This window comes from Schistocerca serialis, chromosome 1 (genome assembly GCF_023864345.2).
Source record: "Schistocerca serialis cubense isolate TAMUIC-IGC-003099 chromosome 1, iqSchSeri2.2, whole genome shotgun sequence".
Taxonomy (NCBI): Eukaryota; Metazoa; Arthropoda; class Insecta; order Orthoptera; family Acrididae; genus Schistocerca; species Schistocerca serialis.
In genome coordinates, this window is record NC_064638.1 from 910,571,790 (window position 1) to 910,588,258 (window position 16,469).

A 16,469-nucleotide genomic window follows, 5' to 3' on the forward strand; every position below is an offset into this window, starting at 1 on the left:
TCTGTCTTACCATTATATAATCTATCTGATACCTTTTAGTATCTCCAGGCAACCATTAATGAGAGACAATTGTGTATGAACTCTTTTTCCATTACAATAAAACTTTTTTTAATTACTTTCCGACTCATGGAGAGTGAGCTGTCCGTAACTGTATCTTCAAGTAGGTGAAACTGTAGTGCGGTGTCAATAAATAATAGTTACTTACGATTGGCACCACGCCTTTCGAGAGCATGTTCTGATCTTGAGGTGTCCTTAGACTGAATTATATTCTCATGTCCATCACGGGCATCAGTACGAGGTGTGAGCTCCCCATGCACGAATGGCCTCTTGTATTCAATGTGGCATGGAAGCAAACAGCCTGCGAATGTCATCTTGAGGAATTTCTTGCCATGCCTGAAACGTATGCTATGACAGTTCGTGTAGAATACTGGCTGGAGGCTGATGCGAAACTGTACCTCTTCCCATCGCATTCCATACATGCTGAATGGATAACAAATTAGGGGATCGGGCAGACGAGTCAAGGATCCGTACATTGTTCAGTTCTTCTGTGGTTTGAACGACAGTGTGAGGTCCTGGATTATCTTGCTGGAAAATTCAATTTCATGAAGCGTATGACAACAAGGTTTACTACACACGTCACATACTGACGGTAATTCAGTCTCCATTCATTATTTATCAGATCAATCCTGTTATCATATCCAGTATCTCCTCACACCATTATTCTAGAAGGTGGAGAGGTATGGGTCTCGTCAATCGCTGCTCCCTGTAACTCATTACAAGGTTGTTAATGGACACTTTAACGTCGATCTGACCATCACAAACAAAAGTTGGAGTCATCGCTCTACACCACAGAAAGCCACACAATATCCCTGTTAACTATGTCCCTACACAGTGCAAATGCCTGTTGTCTGTGGTGTGGTAAACGACGCCTGCCAACTCGGGACCTCACAGTAATCTGTCCCGATGCTTTGTGGTGACGCACTGCCTGTAAACTTCGCTCAGATCTCAGTTGTTGTTATTCGCGTACTAATCAGAAAGCGTCGAACAATCCTCCGATGTTCCGATGGACCCGACCTCCTGGAAGGACCCGTGTCTGCTCTGCTCGACACACAGTTGTCCTGAGTCTGTCTCACTGTTACACTACAGGCAACAGTCAGTGAGATTTGTCGATATGAGACTCGTATGTTCCTCAAGCTAATGATTCGATCTTTCTCAGTTTTTCACTTCTCGACGGATGACGATGACTTGCGCGTGCACGTTCTGGGGGTATGGTGTGTTGCGATCACCAGCTGAAAAGTTCCAGTAGCGTTAGACACATCCAGTCGCCCCCATGCACTGTCGGAAAGGGTGCTTAAATTACATGCTCCTGAGGAAGTTAAACAAATATGTATTAGAAGAAAAGAAATACTAGAGTTTCAGGTGTTCATGGTTTGACACCCTCTATTCCCCTCATCAGACAATAGCTAAAATGTAGTTAGATGGTAGTTATAACGACAGTAAATGGTGAGTGACTTGGGACAGAACATGTACCTGTTTTTTAACCGGTAAGAGGCAGCTTTTTATATAATCGCCACATAGCATTGATTATGTCTACCACTGTCTTAGAGAAGCAATCAAGAGGTGTATTTCATATAATGCGATCATTAAACCCGAGAACTTATTGTGTTCTCACATAAAACAATGGACCATTTTTCAAGTTCATTGCCTCACTTATGACCAATGGCCAACGTTTTAGCTATTTGGGTGGTCAACTGAGAAACTGCATGTACTAAACATTGAAGAACTGTTGAATGTTTCGAGGTATATGGCAAAGAGATTGAGAGTCATATGCTGCTCACACTGTCCTCTGTGAAAGGTTGAAGGAATAGTAGGTCGGAAGGCCAGTGTCCTATGCGGTGATAGGGTTTTGGTTAAACAACATGTGCAAGGCATTATCTTGTCCCAATGTTTCCCCAAGAAATAGCAGTAGTACAATTTACTGTTTGTAATATTACCGGTTAGTAGCATTGAAAATCGCAGATGACATACTTTGGTAAACTCGCACAGAGTTACGTTTAGTAATATGTATATAGAAGCAAATATTTATTCACTGACGAGAATTCATCTTCAGTATGCTCTCAGCAGGTTGCTTCCGATCTAAATCACAAGATGGTACAAACCAGAAACGAGAAAAAGGCAATTACATTCCACCTGAAGGTGGGAAACTTTCATTTTAAAATTTGGGTGGTGACGTGTCTCCGTTTCCTTTCCATCGAGTGTTCAAAGTTTTATTTAAATAGCAATTCTAGGCTGATAATCACAGTTAGAGTAGGTATGGATCAAAACTTTATGATAATTTTTGGTTTTGGATATCACAATTCTATAATTCTAACCAAACCTTTTAATGTCTGTAGAAATGCCACAGCGAAAATCAGAATACGTATTTTACATCTGTAGGTATTCAGAACATAAAAGATTATAATTATTAAACTTTTAAGGCATACTTGATGCCTGTAAGTATTCAAAAATTTCTGATGGATTTTTCGTAAAATATTGAGCCGAACTGCTAAGAAACATTGTTTATAGTTAGCGCAAAGATTAATACCCAGTAACACGACTTACTTTTTACTGAAGAAGCTACGAAAAATGCTAGCTTCTAACACAAATACAGAAAAGATCAATAACATGTCATGCTGCCTTTGCGAAAAGCGTTTTGCATCATGTAGTATACTTGGCTCAGTCCTTTACTGAGCGGTGAATTGAAAGGCGTGCTGGAATAGCATTGCACCGCCAAAGAGATGTTATCCAAATCTTTACCAAAGAGGTAGCAGAGGTGTCATTTCTGTTGCACCAACCCTGTATGATTTTGGCCATATGGAGCAAGCGTAGACGAGAGCACGTGGGCTCGTTCATTGACGCACCCTGAGTTTGCACATGCAAATGCACTCTATTGTGACTTTCTGACGTCATCAGCCACTGTCAACAAGGCCACTGTTCATATAAGGAAGCATTGACAGCAGCATCAGCTGCCAGTTAACATTGCTTCTGATGTGTAGGCTACCGTCCAAGCTGGCACTTTGAGGATAAAAGGAATCTCTTATCTGCACCTGCCACCAGAAAAGGATCTATGATTGTAACTACTTTTCTTTATTTCTATTCGTATCGCTGTATTCACTTTAAGCTGAGAGCTATGTAACTCTTGACACTAATCAAAACTTTATTTTTAGTTAGTAGAAGTACTTGCAATGATCATGACATCCGTTTTTTGTCCGATATGAATAAAAATCTTAGTTCATAATATTTACTTCAAATAAATGATTCATATATTGTAAGACACTAGAAAATAGTCAAGAGGAAAAAAGGTTTCAGATACATGTTACAATAACTGGCCTGTCCTGTCTTTCTCGTTCTCTTGTACACCGGCTACCACTATACACAATCCCACTGTACAATATGTTATTTTTAAAAGAAAAATTATATAATACTTAGAGTCTCAAGGCACAGACATCTATTTTTCGATTAGACGTCAATTTAGTAAAAATAAGAAACAGCCATTAATGACCACACCATAAGCAGAAAATTGTAAAAAAAGTTGTTTATGGCAACAATCACATAAACAATTAATTCTTTGTGTATTATAATATAATAAAATAATGGAATAGATGATAATAAAATGTTAAAATGCGTGGCTTTTTAAAATGTATTGAATTAATGAGATTAATTTTTCGGCATGAATGACAAGCACAATAAGCTGAGCTATACCTGGAAATAAGTTCGTATTAGTTTATATAGTTTTGCAGGGGGAAGTAGTTTCTTTCTCCGCTGTAGATTTGTGCTTACCCTTCTTTATAATGCTACGTTTGGTCGCCGTCTTCCCATTGAGCTTATCAAACCTTCGTAATTTTCCAAAGTACACAGGTGGGCATTAGTTCCTGTAATTATCGTACTATTTGAAATAACAACTCACACGACATTTCTGTTAATAAAACAATACTGTATTTTTCTAATCGGTGCACATATGAAATACATACTCCTCACTTATTCATAGCGAGCCCAAAATGGCGGTCTACAATTACTCGCTTAAAATGGCTCGTTCACTAGCTGAGCGCGAATCCTTCCTTTCTCCTCCTGGTACGAGAAAAACTCGTCTGTTTTTTAACAACGGAAAATCAAAAATACCTGACGGTAGGCACAGGCTCTATGATGGGCTACCGCTTCATTTTTTCTCTTTGCCTTTAAAGAAGACGAAAACATAAAAGGAATGCAAAAGGTTTATCACAGTATGCAAGTAGATGTATATACTCGGCTGTTGTCACATTACACCGCACACATTTTCAATTATTTCTCTTCGTACCGTAATGTACTTTGTGCCTGTTTGTACATTAACACTACTTTCACTTTCAGATATTTGCCTTAGTGTACACGTATGTCATTTGTACAGCTTATAATTACTGAAGATATCATTGAACCTTATTAGTAATTTAGAGATTTCACTTTTCTTCCTTCTAGTAAATGCTCTCTTGTATTCTTTATCTCTTAATCAATATATCTGCTTTGATTTCCATGTGTGCATACGATACTAGATGTAGTAAGATACAAAAAGATGAGCTCAAATTCACAGAAGCATTAAAGTAATATATCGAAATTTTATTGGCTAAAGACGGGAGTAGTAGAGTCCCAAACTTTATATTAAGTTCTATAATTAGTTCTATAATTATTTCAAATCATTCCTAATGAACCCTGAAAGAAGTTAGTCAAAACAGTCAACTATTGTGAGAAATATTCCATTGTCTTTCCAAAACCTCTACTGACTGAGATTTGAGAAACACCATCACCAAAGGTTTTGCAGAATACAGCAGCCACAGCCAAAATCATCACCGCTAGATTACAAACTCTGTGCATAATTTAACTGAAATACCGTATGTCTGTAGCAGGTGTTCCATTCTGCAAGTAAAAGTGTCAACCAAATCCCAGGAAAAACATTCTTCAAGCACTTTAATGTAAATTTACAAAACTTGTAACAGCTAAGGCGTAGGAGAAGAATTAAAAATGGTTCAAATGGCTCTGAGCACTATAGGACTTAACAACTGAGGTCATCCGTCCCCTAGAACTTAGTACTTAAACATAACTAATCTAACGACATCATATACATCCATGCCCGAGGCAGGATTCGAACCTGTGACCGTAGCGATAGGCGGCGGCGCTATACGTAGCCTTTAAAATGGCGTCCATAATGGAGGTGCGTTCCAAATAAAGGATTGTTATTGAGTTTCTTTTCGCTGAAGATAAGAACATCGCTGATATTCATACGCGCTTGCACAGTGTCTACAGAGACCTGGCACTTCCTCAGAAGTTAATTCCCGTAGTGCTCAGAGTCATTTGAACCATTTTTGAACGTGGCACTTAACAAAAGCACTATTAGTCGTTCGGTAAGGCGTCCGTGGTCATCGCAATGAAAGTACATTGAAGTTCACTGTGCAGCTCAGATCTCGCAACTTCCGACCTCCAACTGCTGGCCCACGGAGGATGCACTCCGCGGGAAGCAGTACGTGGATGAGGGGGAGGTTATTTAGGCAGCAAGAGTTGGCGCAGACGTCGACCAGTAGTTTGGCACCATGCGGGTATACAGGCCCTTCCTGTAAAGTACCATAAGTTCGTCGCATTGCATGAAGATTACGTTGTAAAGTACGGTTTTGTAGCGAAAACAGTAAGAATAATGTGATGTACCGGAAACCTGAAGTGAACCTGCCCTCAGAAAAAATTGTGTTGTTTTATTTATTGAACACCTCTCGTAGGAGGATCATTATAGAAGTCATGGCGACTATGGCAGATAGTGCGAACGTGTAGCATCACTGTAGTCACAGTAAACACATTCTATAGCCCGCGGCAAACATTAAAGAAATCAACCGACAGATTGCGACTGCATGCGAGGAGAGCTCAGTACCATCGCCTGAAACATTCAGTGTGAGGTTGGCCTCGTTGCAGGATGACTCTCCCTCACCCACCCAACTTACCAGACCTCAGACCATGCGACTTCAACCTCATTCGACAACTGAGGAATCCACTGCGTGGGAGCAGGTTTGTAAACAAGTCGAATATGTCACGGTATTTCGTCGAGAGATGCCACACACTGATAGCAATCTCAGTGGCACTCAGTGCCTTCACCATCGTTGGAAACTCTGTGTGAATGCACTGCGGGACTACTCTGAAGCACAATAGTTGATTTTCATTCATTTTTGTTCCGTTTGTACTCACTCACAATACATTTACATTGAGTTCCAATACGTGTGTTTCATTTCAACCTTTGACGTGACCACCGGTACTGGAACCATTTTTCATGTTAGCACTCAGATGCACATGCCATACTGGTTCAGTGCACATAATGGAATTCTCATGATATCGCATTATCGTAAGGTATACCATAGTTGCCATCACTTATGGAATGACCCTTCTAATTGAAACGACTATTTAGGATTATCTTCCAATGTTCGTAAAGGTACAATACTTACAGCGAAATAAACTCCACATACCAGCTATAGAAAAAAATATAATATAAAAATCAACAGAGGTTGTGACCCGTATACCTGGTGATCGGTGTTTTATCATCAGATTTCATATAAACACGTTACTATTTCGCGTAAATGAGAAACGACGATAAATACTTGAGGACAACAAGAGCACTTATTGGAAGGGGCACCTTCAATTTCTCAAGTTTCGTACTAAACGAATTTGCTGAGCTTCGAAGAAACTGCTGGAAAACAGTGAATGGCTACATTTCCTTCTTATTTCTTCTTATAGTCGCCGAAACGGTTATCGTTGGCGCCTGCCCGATGTAAGTGCAACGGTGATGAACCATGGTGGACGATCGATCGTACCAAGGTAGTTATCAGCTTCCTGCTCAGCTGAAATTTTCGAAACCAAGTAGAGCTTCTAATTACTAGTTGGATCGCAACGTACTGTTGACCTTTTATGGGAGATGGAAAAGCGCCAAACCTCTTCCCATTTCTCTGCCGCCTGTTTCCGTATCCATAACAGGAAATCGGATAATGTTAGACTTATGGACATTACAGGACCAAAAGCGGTGGTCTCTTTCGGTAACTGGTCGACTTTTCCACTGTAACACAAACCTACATGAGCTGGTGCCCATAGAAAGGAGATCTCTTACCTCTTCGTTTACCTTGCAATGATTCTCGTATAATTTCCAATATTTGAATACTAATTTTACTGTTTCAGTTAAGACTGCAACAAGCAAAAATTCGTAAATTTGTGCTAAGATCTTAAGGGACCAAACTGCTTATGACATCGGCCCATAAGCTTACACACTACTTAATCTAACTTAAACTAACTTACGCTATGGACAACACTCACACCGATGCCCGAGCTAGGACTCGAACCTCCAATGAGGGAAGCCGCGCGGACCATGACAAGGCGCCATTACACCGCGCCGCTACTCCGCGCGGCTCACTGCAACAAGAAAAGCCACTACCACCGATTCCTTATAGAATCGAACTCCTATGTATAAAAGAACTTCAAACGTCTGACTACTTTACAAATGAGTTACTGTGTTAAATGCACGATCCAGTCACATTAGCGTTAGCACCGCCTATGTTCGACGTCAACGTGCAATAACCACTCAACCACGGCAGGTGGCAACACTAGCACAAGAGGTTATATAAAGCGTGTCAGGACACGGCAAGCAGTGCAGTCGTTGTCGTAATGCAGACATGTTCAAAAGGGCAAGATCACCGACTTTCGAGCCAACATTTGTGAAAACCATCGCCTCCCGCCGTGGTTAAAGTGTACTATGCGTGGCAAATTGGGTCTACCATTGGCGCCGAGGCAACTGCGCTGCTGGTTCAGATGGCTCTGAGCACTATGGGACTTAACTTCTGAGGTCATCAGTCCCCTAGAACTTAGAACAACTTAAACCTAACTAACCTAAAGACATCACACACATCTATGCCCGAGGCAGGATCCGAACCTGCGACCGTAGCAGTCACGCGGTTCCAGACTGAAGTGCCTAGAACCGCTCGGCCACAACGGCCGGCTAACTGTGGTGCACCACGGGCCGTAGGTGACAGAGGTGAATGACGGCTGTGAGGGTGTGTACTGGCGAATAGAAGTGCAACTGTTGAGCAAGTGACCGCCCAGATGAAGCAAGATCAACAGTGTCCCCTCAACAAACGTTCAGTGAATGTTGCTGCTGATAGGCCTCCGCAGCAGGTGCCCGGCTCGTGCACCCGTGCCGACTGAAGTTCATCGGCGACGAAAGCTGGAACTTGCATGCCAGCACCGCAACTAGATGCCCATGGAATGGCAACAGGTGGCCTTTTCCATCGAAGAGACGGCCATTGCCGCGTTCGGCCCTGCAGCTATCGTCGGAAGCGTCCTGTTCGAAACAGGAAGAGTTATGGCATTCCCTGGGTGATCTCGACATTCTGGAAGGCACAGTGGATCAACAAGAGTATGTATCTACCCTTGGTGACCAAGTCTACCCCGACACGTAGTTTGTTCTTTCTTCGACATGATGGCATCTGCCAACAGGAAAATTGCAACGTGCAACACAGCTAGAAGTGTACGTAAGCAGTTCGAAGAGCACAAGAATGACTTTGCCGTACTTTCCTGACCACCAAACTACCGGCATATAAATCCAGTCATGAATCTGTGGAGCCGCGTCGACGGGGCTGTTCTACACCTACATCTACATTTATACTCCGCAAGCCACCCAACGGTGTGTGGCGGAGGGCACTTTACGTGCCACTGTCATTACCTCCCTTTTCTGTTCCAGTCGCGTATGGTTCGCTGGAAGAAAGACTGTCTGAAAGCCTCCGTGCGCGCTCTAATCTCTCTAATTTTACATTCGTGATCTCCTCGGGAGGTATAAGTAGGTGGAAGCAATATATTCGATACCTCATCCAGAAACGCACCCTCTCGAAACCTGGCGAGCAAGCTACACCGCGATGCAGAGCGCCTCTCTTGCAGAGTCTGCCACTTGAGTTTATTAAACATCTCCGTAACGCTATCACGGTTACCAAATAACCCTGTGACGAAACGCGCCGCTCTTCTTTGGATCTTCTCTATCTCCTGCGTCAAACCGATCTGGTACGGATCCCACACGGATGAGCAATACTCAAGTATAGGTCGAACGAGTGTTTTGTAAGCCACCTCCTTTGTTGATGGACTACATTTTCTAAGCACTCTCCCAATGAATCTCAACCTGGTACCCGCCTTACCATCAATTAATTTTATAAATCGTTCCGCACGCATACTCCCAGATATTTTACAGAAGTAACTGCTACCAGTGTTTGTTCCGCTATCATATAATCATACAATAAAGGATCCTTCTTTCTATGTATTCGCAATACATTACATTTGTCTATGTTAAGGGTCAGTTGCCACTCCCTGCACCAAGTGCCTATCCGCTGCAGATCTTCCTGCATTTCGCTACAATTTTCTAATGCTGCAACTTCTCTGTATACTACAGCATCATCCGCGAAAAGCCGCATGGAACTTCCGACACTATCTACTAGGTCATTTATATATATTGTGAAAAGCAATGGTCCCATAACACTCCCCTGTGGCACGCCAGAGGTTACTTTAACGTCTGTAGACGTCTCTCCATTGATAACAACATGCTGTGTTCTGTTTGCCAAAAACTCTTCAATCCAGCCACACAGCTGGTCTGATATTCCGTAGGCTCTTACTTTGTTTATCAGGCGACAGTGCGGAACTGTATCGAACGCCTTCAGGAAGTCAAGAAAAATAGCATCTACCTGGGAGCCTGTATCTAATATTTTCTGGGTCTCATGAACAAATAAAGCGAGTTGGGTCTCACACGATCGCTGTTTCCGGAATCCATGTTGATTCCTACATAGTAGATTCTGGGTTTCCAAAAACGACATGATACTAGAGCAAAAAACATGTTCTAAAATTCTACAACAGATCGACGTCAGAGATATAGGTCTATAGTTTTGCACATCTGCTCGACGACCCTTCTTGAAGACTGGGACTATCTGTGCTCTTTTCCAATCACTTGGAACCTTCCGTTCCTCTAGAGACTTGCGATACACGGCTGTTAGAAGGGGGGCAAGTTCTTTCGCGTACTCTGTGTAGAATCGAATTGGTATCCCGTCAGGTCCAGTGGACTTTCCTCTATTGAGCTGTTAGCTGTTAGCGCCTCGACCGAGAAACCTAGCACACTTGGTCACGGCACTGGTCGGCATGGCTCCACATCTCCGCCAGTGGCTTCCAGAGCCTCACTCAGCCCCTTTCTGTACATCTGCGTTGCAAAAGGTGGCTACTCTGGCTTTTGACAGGTTCCCACATTAATGTGACTGGACCGTGTACTTAGAGTCAAGCATTTAAGCGAGAAAAAGCTTAGTAAGGGTTCTGAATTACTCCCATCAGCAAACAGTGGTGCGAATAGTCTGTATAATCTGCGCTCCGTCTCAAGCAAAAGCAGTTTTGCACTCACCTCATTGTTTGTGACTTCATATCCCCTGAACTTCACGTCATACGATGACGTAATTTAGCAGGTACATTCAGTGGTATCAGTGGATACTGTCTGATAAATGTGTTTGCAACAGAGACCGTAGTAAAGAGTTAATAAATTCAATCATTCAAACGTCGTACACGATGCTAAAGTTTTACTGCGTGAACTGAGAGAATGTAGTAAGTGAAAAACGTTTTTCGTTTCATCATTTTGTGGGGGCATGCCAGAGAGAAAAAGACTTGAAATTATGTGTAAAGCTTGTTGGTCGCTAACTGCTCTCATTCTCAGATACTGGCTGACTCACGTCTGCGTAATTTGAGCGCCGTGAGTCATGCTGCCTCAGAACGTATATTCAGTGTTTACCTGCAGTACGTGACTTGTTGTGTTAAACCATTGACATAAGATTATAACTCGGGATGAGCAAATTATGGAAACAATTTAAATTTTTAAATTCAGTCAATAGTTATATGGAAATGAGCGTTTGCTATCACTGGCCGGGAGGCCCCTTGTGGGACAGGTCCGGCCGCCTTGGTTCAGGTCTTATTACATTCGACGCCACACTGGGCGACCTGCGAGCCGCACGGGGATGAAATGATGATGAAGACAGAACAACACCCAATTCCTGAGTGGAGAAAAGCCCCGACCCAGCCGGGAATTGAACCCGGCCCCGTAGGACGGCAATCCGTCGCGCTGACCACTCAGCTGTCGGGGCGGGCGATAGTTATATCAAATACTGAAAATGAAATTTTTGTTCTGTTTGCAAGCTGTTAGATAGTCAAACTACAAGTGTCTTCTTCAACCGTGCACCTTGTTAGGCATTCAGTGCCGTATTGCAGTGTAATAAAATCTCTGGCAAAGTTCTTTTATCAAAGCCATTTGGTGAAGTCGTTGATAGTGTGCTAGGTAAGCTTTTATCAAAGATATTAGATAAAAGTTGAAGCATGGGTCTAGCTTTTACGCGTACATCTATACTTTGCAAACCACTGTGAGGTGCATGGCAGAGGGGACGTCCGATTTCACCAGTTATAAGGGTTTTTCTCCTGTTCCATTCACGTATGGAGCGCGGGAAGAATGACTGTTTGAATGTCAATTATCCTCTTTTTACATTCTAATCGATTCTGTGTATAGCCTCTCAGTGGACATGTTAGAGTCAGTGTGGTGTTCAGCTAAGCAATGTATGATTTACCTTTAGCATAGAAGCCTGTCCAAATCACGACATTTCCACCAACAAAATTTCTGCTCATTCTTACCTGCTGCTCTGTTCTCAGATAATGCCAATGATATTGAAATCTATCCGGCCTATCTTAATTAAACTTCTTCTCATGATTGAAAATCACTTTATCCCATTCTGAAGCATACGATTTATGTGTTTCACAAACTCCAATCTGGCCTGCTTATGTTTGGTTGTTAGGGCAGGTTTCTGCAGTCTTTCCTTGAATGCAAGATATTTGGCATTTGACAAAATTTGTTGTACACGTCTGGTAGTTATTAACAACTGTAGATCCGCAAGAAATTTAGAATAAAAGTACGTGGCCCTTGCTTCGTGTAAAAGGAACCTCTTCGATGCCTCAAATAATTTTCTACTTTGGCCATATTTTTCGTTCTATTCGTATCGTGCGCCCAATTTAACGAAATTACCAATCACTGTACTTGAACAGCTCAATATCTTGGCGATTTGACGATTAGAGTGTCCCATTTCCATACGCGCACCGAATTTTGTTTTTTCATCTCATGGTAAATGTTTCCCGTGAGGCATCGTCACAATTTATACAAAAAAAAGTTCAAATGTTTGTGAAATCTTATGGGACTTAACTGCTATGGTCATCAGTTCCTAAGCTTACACACTACTTAGCCTAAATTATCGTAAGGACAAACACACACACACCCAGGGAGGACTCGAACCTCCGCCGGGACCAGCCGCACAGTCCATGACTGCAGCGCCTCAGACCACTCGGCTAATCCTGCGCGGCTATAATTTAAACAAGCACTATCACTAATGATTTTTGTTTCTTATCTGCAGCAGAGGCACATACGCACACACTTACACTGCAAAGAGTTTACTGCCTTTATACTGTGTTCCACCTTCTACCACCTGAATCGTTGATTTCTTGTTACATACGCCATCAAATGCGATACCATTTGACTGCATTTGTCAGTGTACCAGATCTCATACTATTGCGTATACAATGGGCACAAACATTTCAGCCGTCAATGTTAATTTACCTGCAGTTATCCATGCGTTTATACTGATTTCCACTACTGTATGACGAAAAATTTTACAATAGTCTAATTGCTTCAGTGAAGGTGTTTGGTGAAAGAAGTTTGACGAAATCTTCGGAAAAGATCTTTTGCAGTAAAATAGATACTCTTTCTGACAAGGGAACCTTCCTATCGCACCCCCCTCAGATTTAGTTATAAGTTAGCACAGGGATAGGCCTTGAAAAACTGAACACAGATCAATCGAGAAAACAGGAAGAAGTTGTGTGGAACTATGAAAAAAGTAAGCAAAATATACAATGCGCAGGATAGGCAACATCAAGGATAATGTGAGCTCAGGAGCGCCGTGGCCCAGTGGTTAGCGTGAGCAGCTGCGGAGAGGTCCTTGGTTCAAGTCTTCCCTCGAGTGAAAAGTTTATATTCTTTATTTTCGCAAAGTTATGATCGTTCGTTCATTGACGTCTCTGTTCACTGCAATAAGTTTAGTGTCTGTGTTTTGCGACCGCACCGCAAAACCGTGCGGTTAGTAGACGAAAGGACGTGCCTCTCCAATGGGAACCGAAAACATTTGAACCCAAGGTCATAGGTCATCCGATTCCTCAACAAGAAAACGGGTCTGATATATTCTATACGACACTCGTGACGGCATGTGCGTCACATGACAGGAATATGTTGTCAACCACCTAACTTGTACACTTGGCGAATGGGTAAAAAGATTCTTCTACCTTGCCCGATTTAGGTTTTCTTGTGGATGTGATAATCACTCCCAAAAAAGTGGTGAAAACATAAGAGTTTGTCACATGTTGTTGTTGTGGTCTTCAGTACTGAGACTGGTTTGATGCAGCTCTCCATGCTACTCTATCCTGTGCAAGCTTCTTCATCTCCCAGTACCTACTGCAGCCTACATCCTTCTGAATCTGCTTAGTGTATTCATCTCTTGGTCTCCCTGTTCGATTTTTACCCTCCACGCTGCCCTCCAATACTAAATTTGTGATCCCTTGATGCCTCAGAACATGTCCTACTAACCGGTCCCTTCTTCTCGTCAAGTTGTGCCACAAGCTCCTCTTCTCCCCAATTCTATTCAATACCTCCTCATTAGTTATGTGATCAACCCATCCAATCTTCAGCATTCTTCTGTAACACCACATTTCGAAATCTTCTATTCTCTTCTTGTCTAAACTATTTATTGTCCACGTTTCACTACCACACATGGCTACACTCCATATTTTCAGAAACGACTTTCTGACATTTAAATCTATACTCGATGTTAACAAATTTTTCTTCTTCAGAAACGCTTTCCTTGCCATTGCCAGTCTACATTTTATATCCTCTCTACTGCGACCATCATCAGTTATTTAGCTCCCCAAATAGCAAAACTCCTTTACTACTTTAAGTGTCTCATTTCCTAATCTAATTCCGTCAGCATCACGCGACTTAATTCGACTACGTTCCATTATCCTCGTTTTGCTTTTGTTGATGTTCATCTTATACCCTCCTTTCAAGACACTGTCCATTCCGTTCAACTGCTCTTCCAAGTCCTTTGCTGTCTCTGCCAGAATTACAATGTCATCGGCGAACCTCAAAGTTTTTATTTCTTCTCCATGGATTTTAATACCTACTCCGAACTTTTGTCACATAAACTGCAACAAATGAATGCAACAGTTTCACAGTCGTGTGTTTCGATGTCTGTTTAGATGTAGCGTCCCCATACTACGGCGCAGTTACCTCGCATCGGACGGACGGACGGACAGATAATAACTGTCTGAAAATAAAAAATTTAACTTTTCACTCCAGGGAAGACTTGAACCAAGAACCTCTCGTTGCGCAGCTGCTCATGCTAACTACCGGACCACGGCGCTCCTGAGCTCACGTTCTCCTTGATGTTGCCTATCTTGCCCTTGGACTACCCAGTTTGTATATTTTGCTAATTTTTGTCATACTTCCACACAACTTCTTCCTGTTTCTCGATTGATCTGTGTTCAGTTTTTCAAGGCCTATCCACTGTGCCAACTTATAACTAAATCTGAGGGGGAGGGGGTGCGATGGGGAGGTTCCCTTGTGAGTGTGAAACACGTGCGAGTTGAACACCTGTCGTTGTTTGTGTGCAGCGCGTGAAAGCGGCAGTGAAGCCGTGCGACGAATGCGACGAGCCGGCAGCGGTGAGCGTCAACTCCAACTACGGCGCAGCGGACAGCACGGGCGGCGGCTGCGCCGGCGCAGTGGCGGTCTCTGGCGGCGGCGCGGGCACGCACGTGTGACGCAGCCGGCCGGAGTGGCTCGTGTGAGCGCGCCACAGCCACCGGGACCGCGACACCGCTGCAGCCGCAGCCGCGGAACGCGCAGGCGGTTCAGTCTGGCCGCCAGAAGCAAGGTCGCGAAGCGGCCCTCCGCTGCTGGCCGCTGTTTGCACAGCCGCAGAGATCGCATTACTCGACTCACTTTGTCTGCGGCTATTGTGGAACGCCGAGAGCTGCCTGCTCTCCTGCGCTCACCCCTTCCCACCCCCCTTCCCTCATTAATCCTCGCCCTTCCTCCCAATTCCCCTTTTTCATAAAAGGGCACCTTCCATTTACCGACGTGTCGACCAAGAAGAATTGCAGTTGACGATCAGCCTGCATTTGTACTCGCATTTCTATATCTCTCCGCTTTCTGTGTACCGATGTCTTTTTTTTTATACTTGTATATCTAGTATTGGTGTTAACGACGTGAGAAAACACGTCACCTCACGCCCTCGGCAAGAGGAAAATGCATGCAAAGCGATCTTCCGATTCTGTAACACCGTGCAAGTAGTGGTCTTAAGAATTGCTGGCTATATACGCACGGTAAGCTGTTAGTGTCGTAGTCACTATTAACGAATTTGATTAGGTGCTGAGTAGCAACCATTTCACGCATATTAAAGTTTTGATACAAATCGCGAGGATCCTCGAGTAGTATAAGACACGTTTAGAGAACTGTCACACATCTTGAAGTTTCGGCTGTTTACACTCACAGGCACGCTGCTTGTTAATGGGAATTTTCTTTAAGACATCTTTTATTTCCTTTAGTCGAAAACACGTTCTCAGTGAAAACCATTCCAGATATTTCTCGCTAAAATTTTTGTTAACATAATTTTATTAAGCCAACAGTTTCCAGCTTTTCTTTGTTGTTGGGGTAAAAACGTATTCCAACAATTTCAAAGAGAGCAGCCTATTTTTCCGTATAACTGTTTGGAAGGCACATCATTAAATTATCTCTTGTAAGCTGCTTTATATGTTACATTTCCCCAGGCAGTCTCTCTCGCTCTCTCTATTTCTCTCTCTCTCTTTTTTACACACACATACACACACACACACACACACACACACACACACACACACACAACTAATAGTCGGGATTTCAGGACTAAGTATAAACATGAAAATGTAGTGTACCATACTGAGTAAATTCCGTACATGTGTAGTTCATTTCAATCGTAATCTTATGCGTGTTCGCTGTGAAATGGTGAAAAAATAGGATCCTAAGGCCATTTTGATGTACTAGTGTTGCCTCAAATGACAAATCCGATATTAAGATATTTCAATTACAATATGCATTGTGAGTCTTTAGGAAGTTACTTGACGACTCTAAACTATACTTACAGAAGGTAGTGCTATAGATGCAATATAATATCAACATTATAATGGACCCATACACCACAAAAAACATAACTAACGGTACCAAGTATTCAAGAGCAAATCACTAAAAGTGATGGGATAGTTACTGTACAGTTTCTCAGACTCAGTGATTGAACCCTAAATCAGAA

At 42.7% G+C, this 16,469-nt stretch overlaps 1 protein-coding gene across 1 annotated transcript in view; it reads left to right on the plus strand.

The window, feature by feature from the left end:
* Positions 1-15,695, plus strand: part of LOC126446060 (sodium-dependent serotonin transporter) — a 507,897-nt gene extending 492,202 nt beyond the window's left edge. Inside the window, exons 13-14 of the mRNA XM_050090978.1 lie at positions 14,797-14,909; positions 15,680-15,695. Coding sequence (XP_049946935.1) covers positions 14,797-14,909; positions 15,680-15,695 — 129 coding nt within the window. The remainder of the gene's footprint in view (positions 1-14,796; positions 14,910-15,679) is intronic.
* The last annotated feature ends 774 nt before the right edge of the window (positions 15,696-16,469 follow it).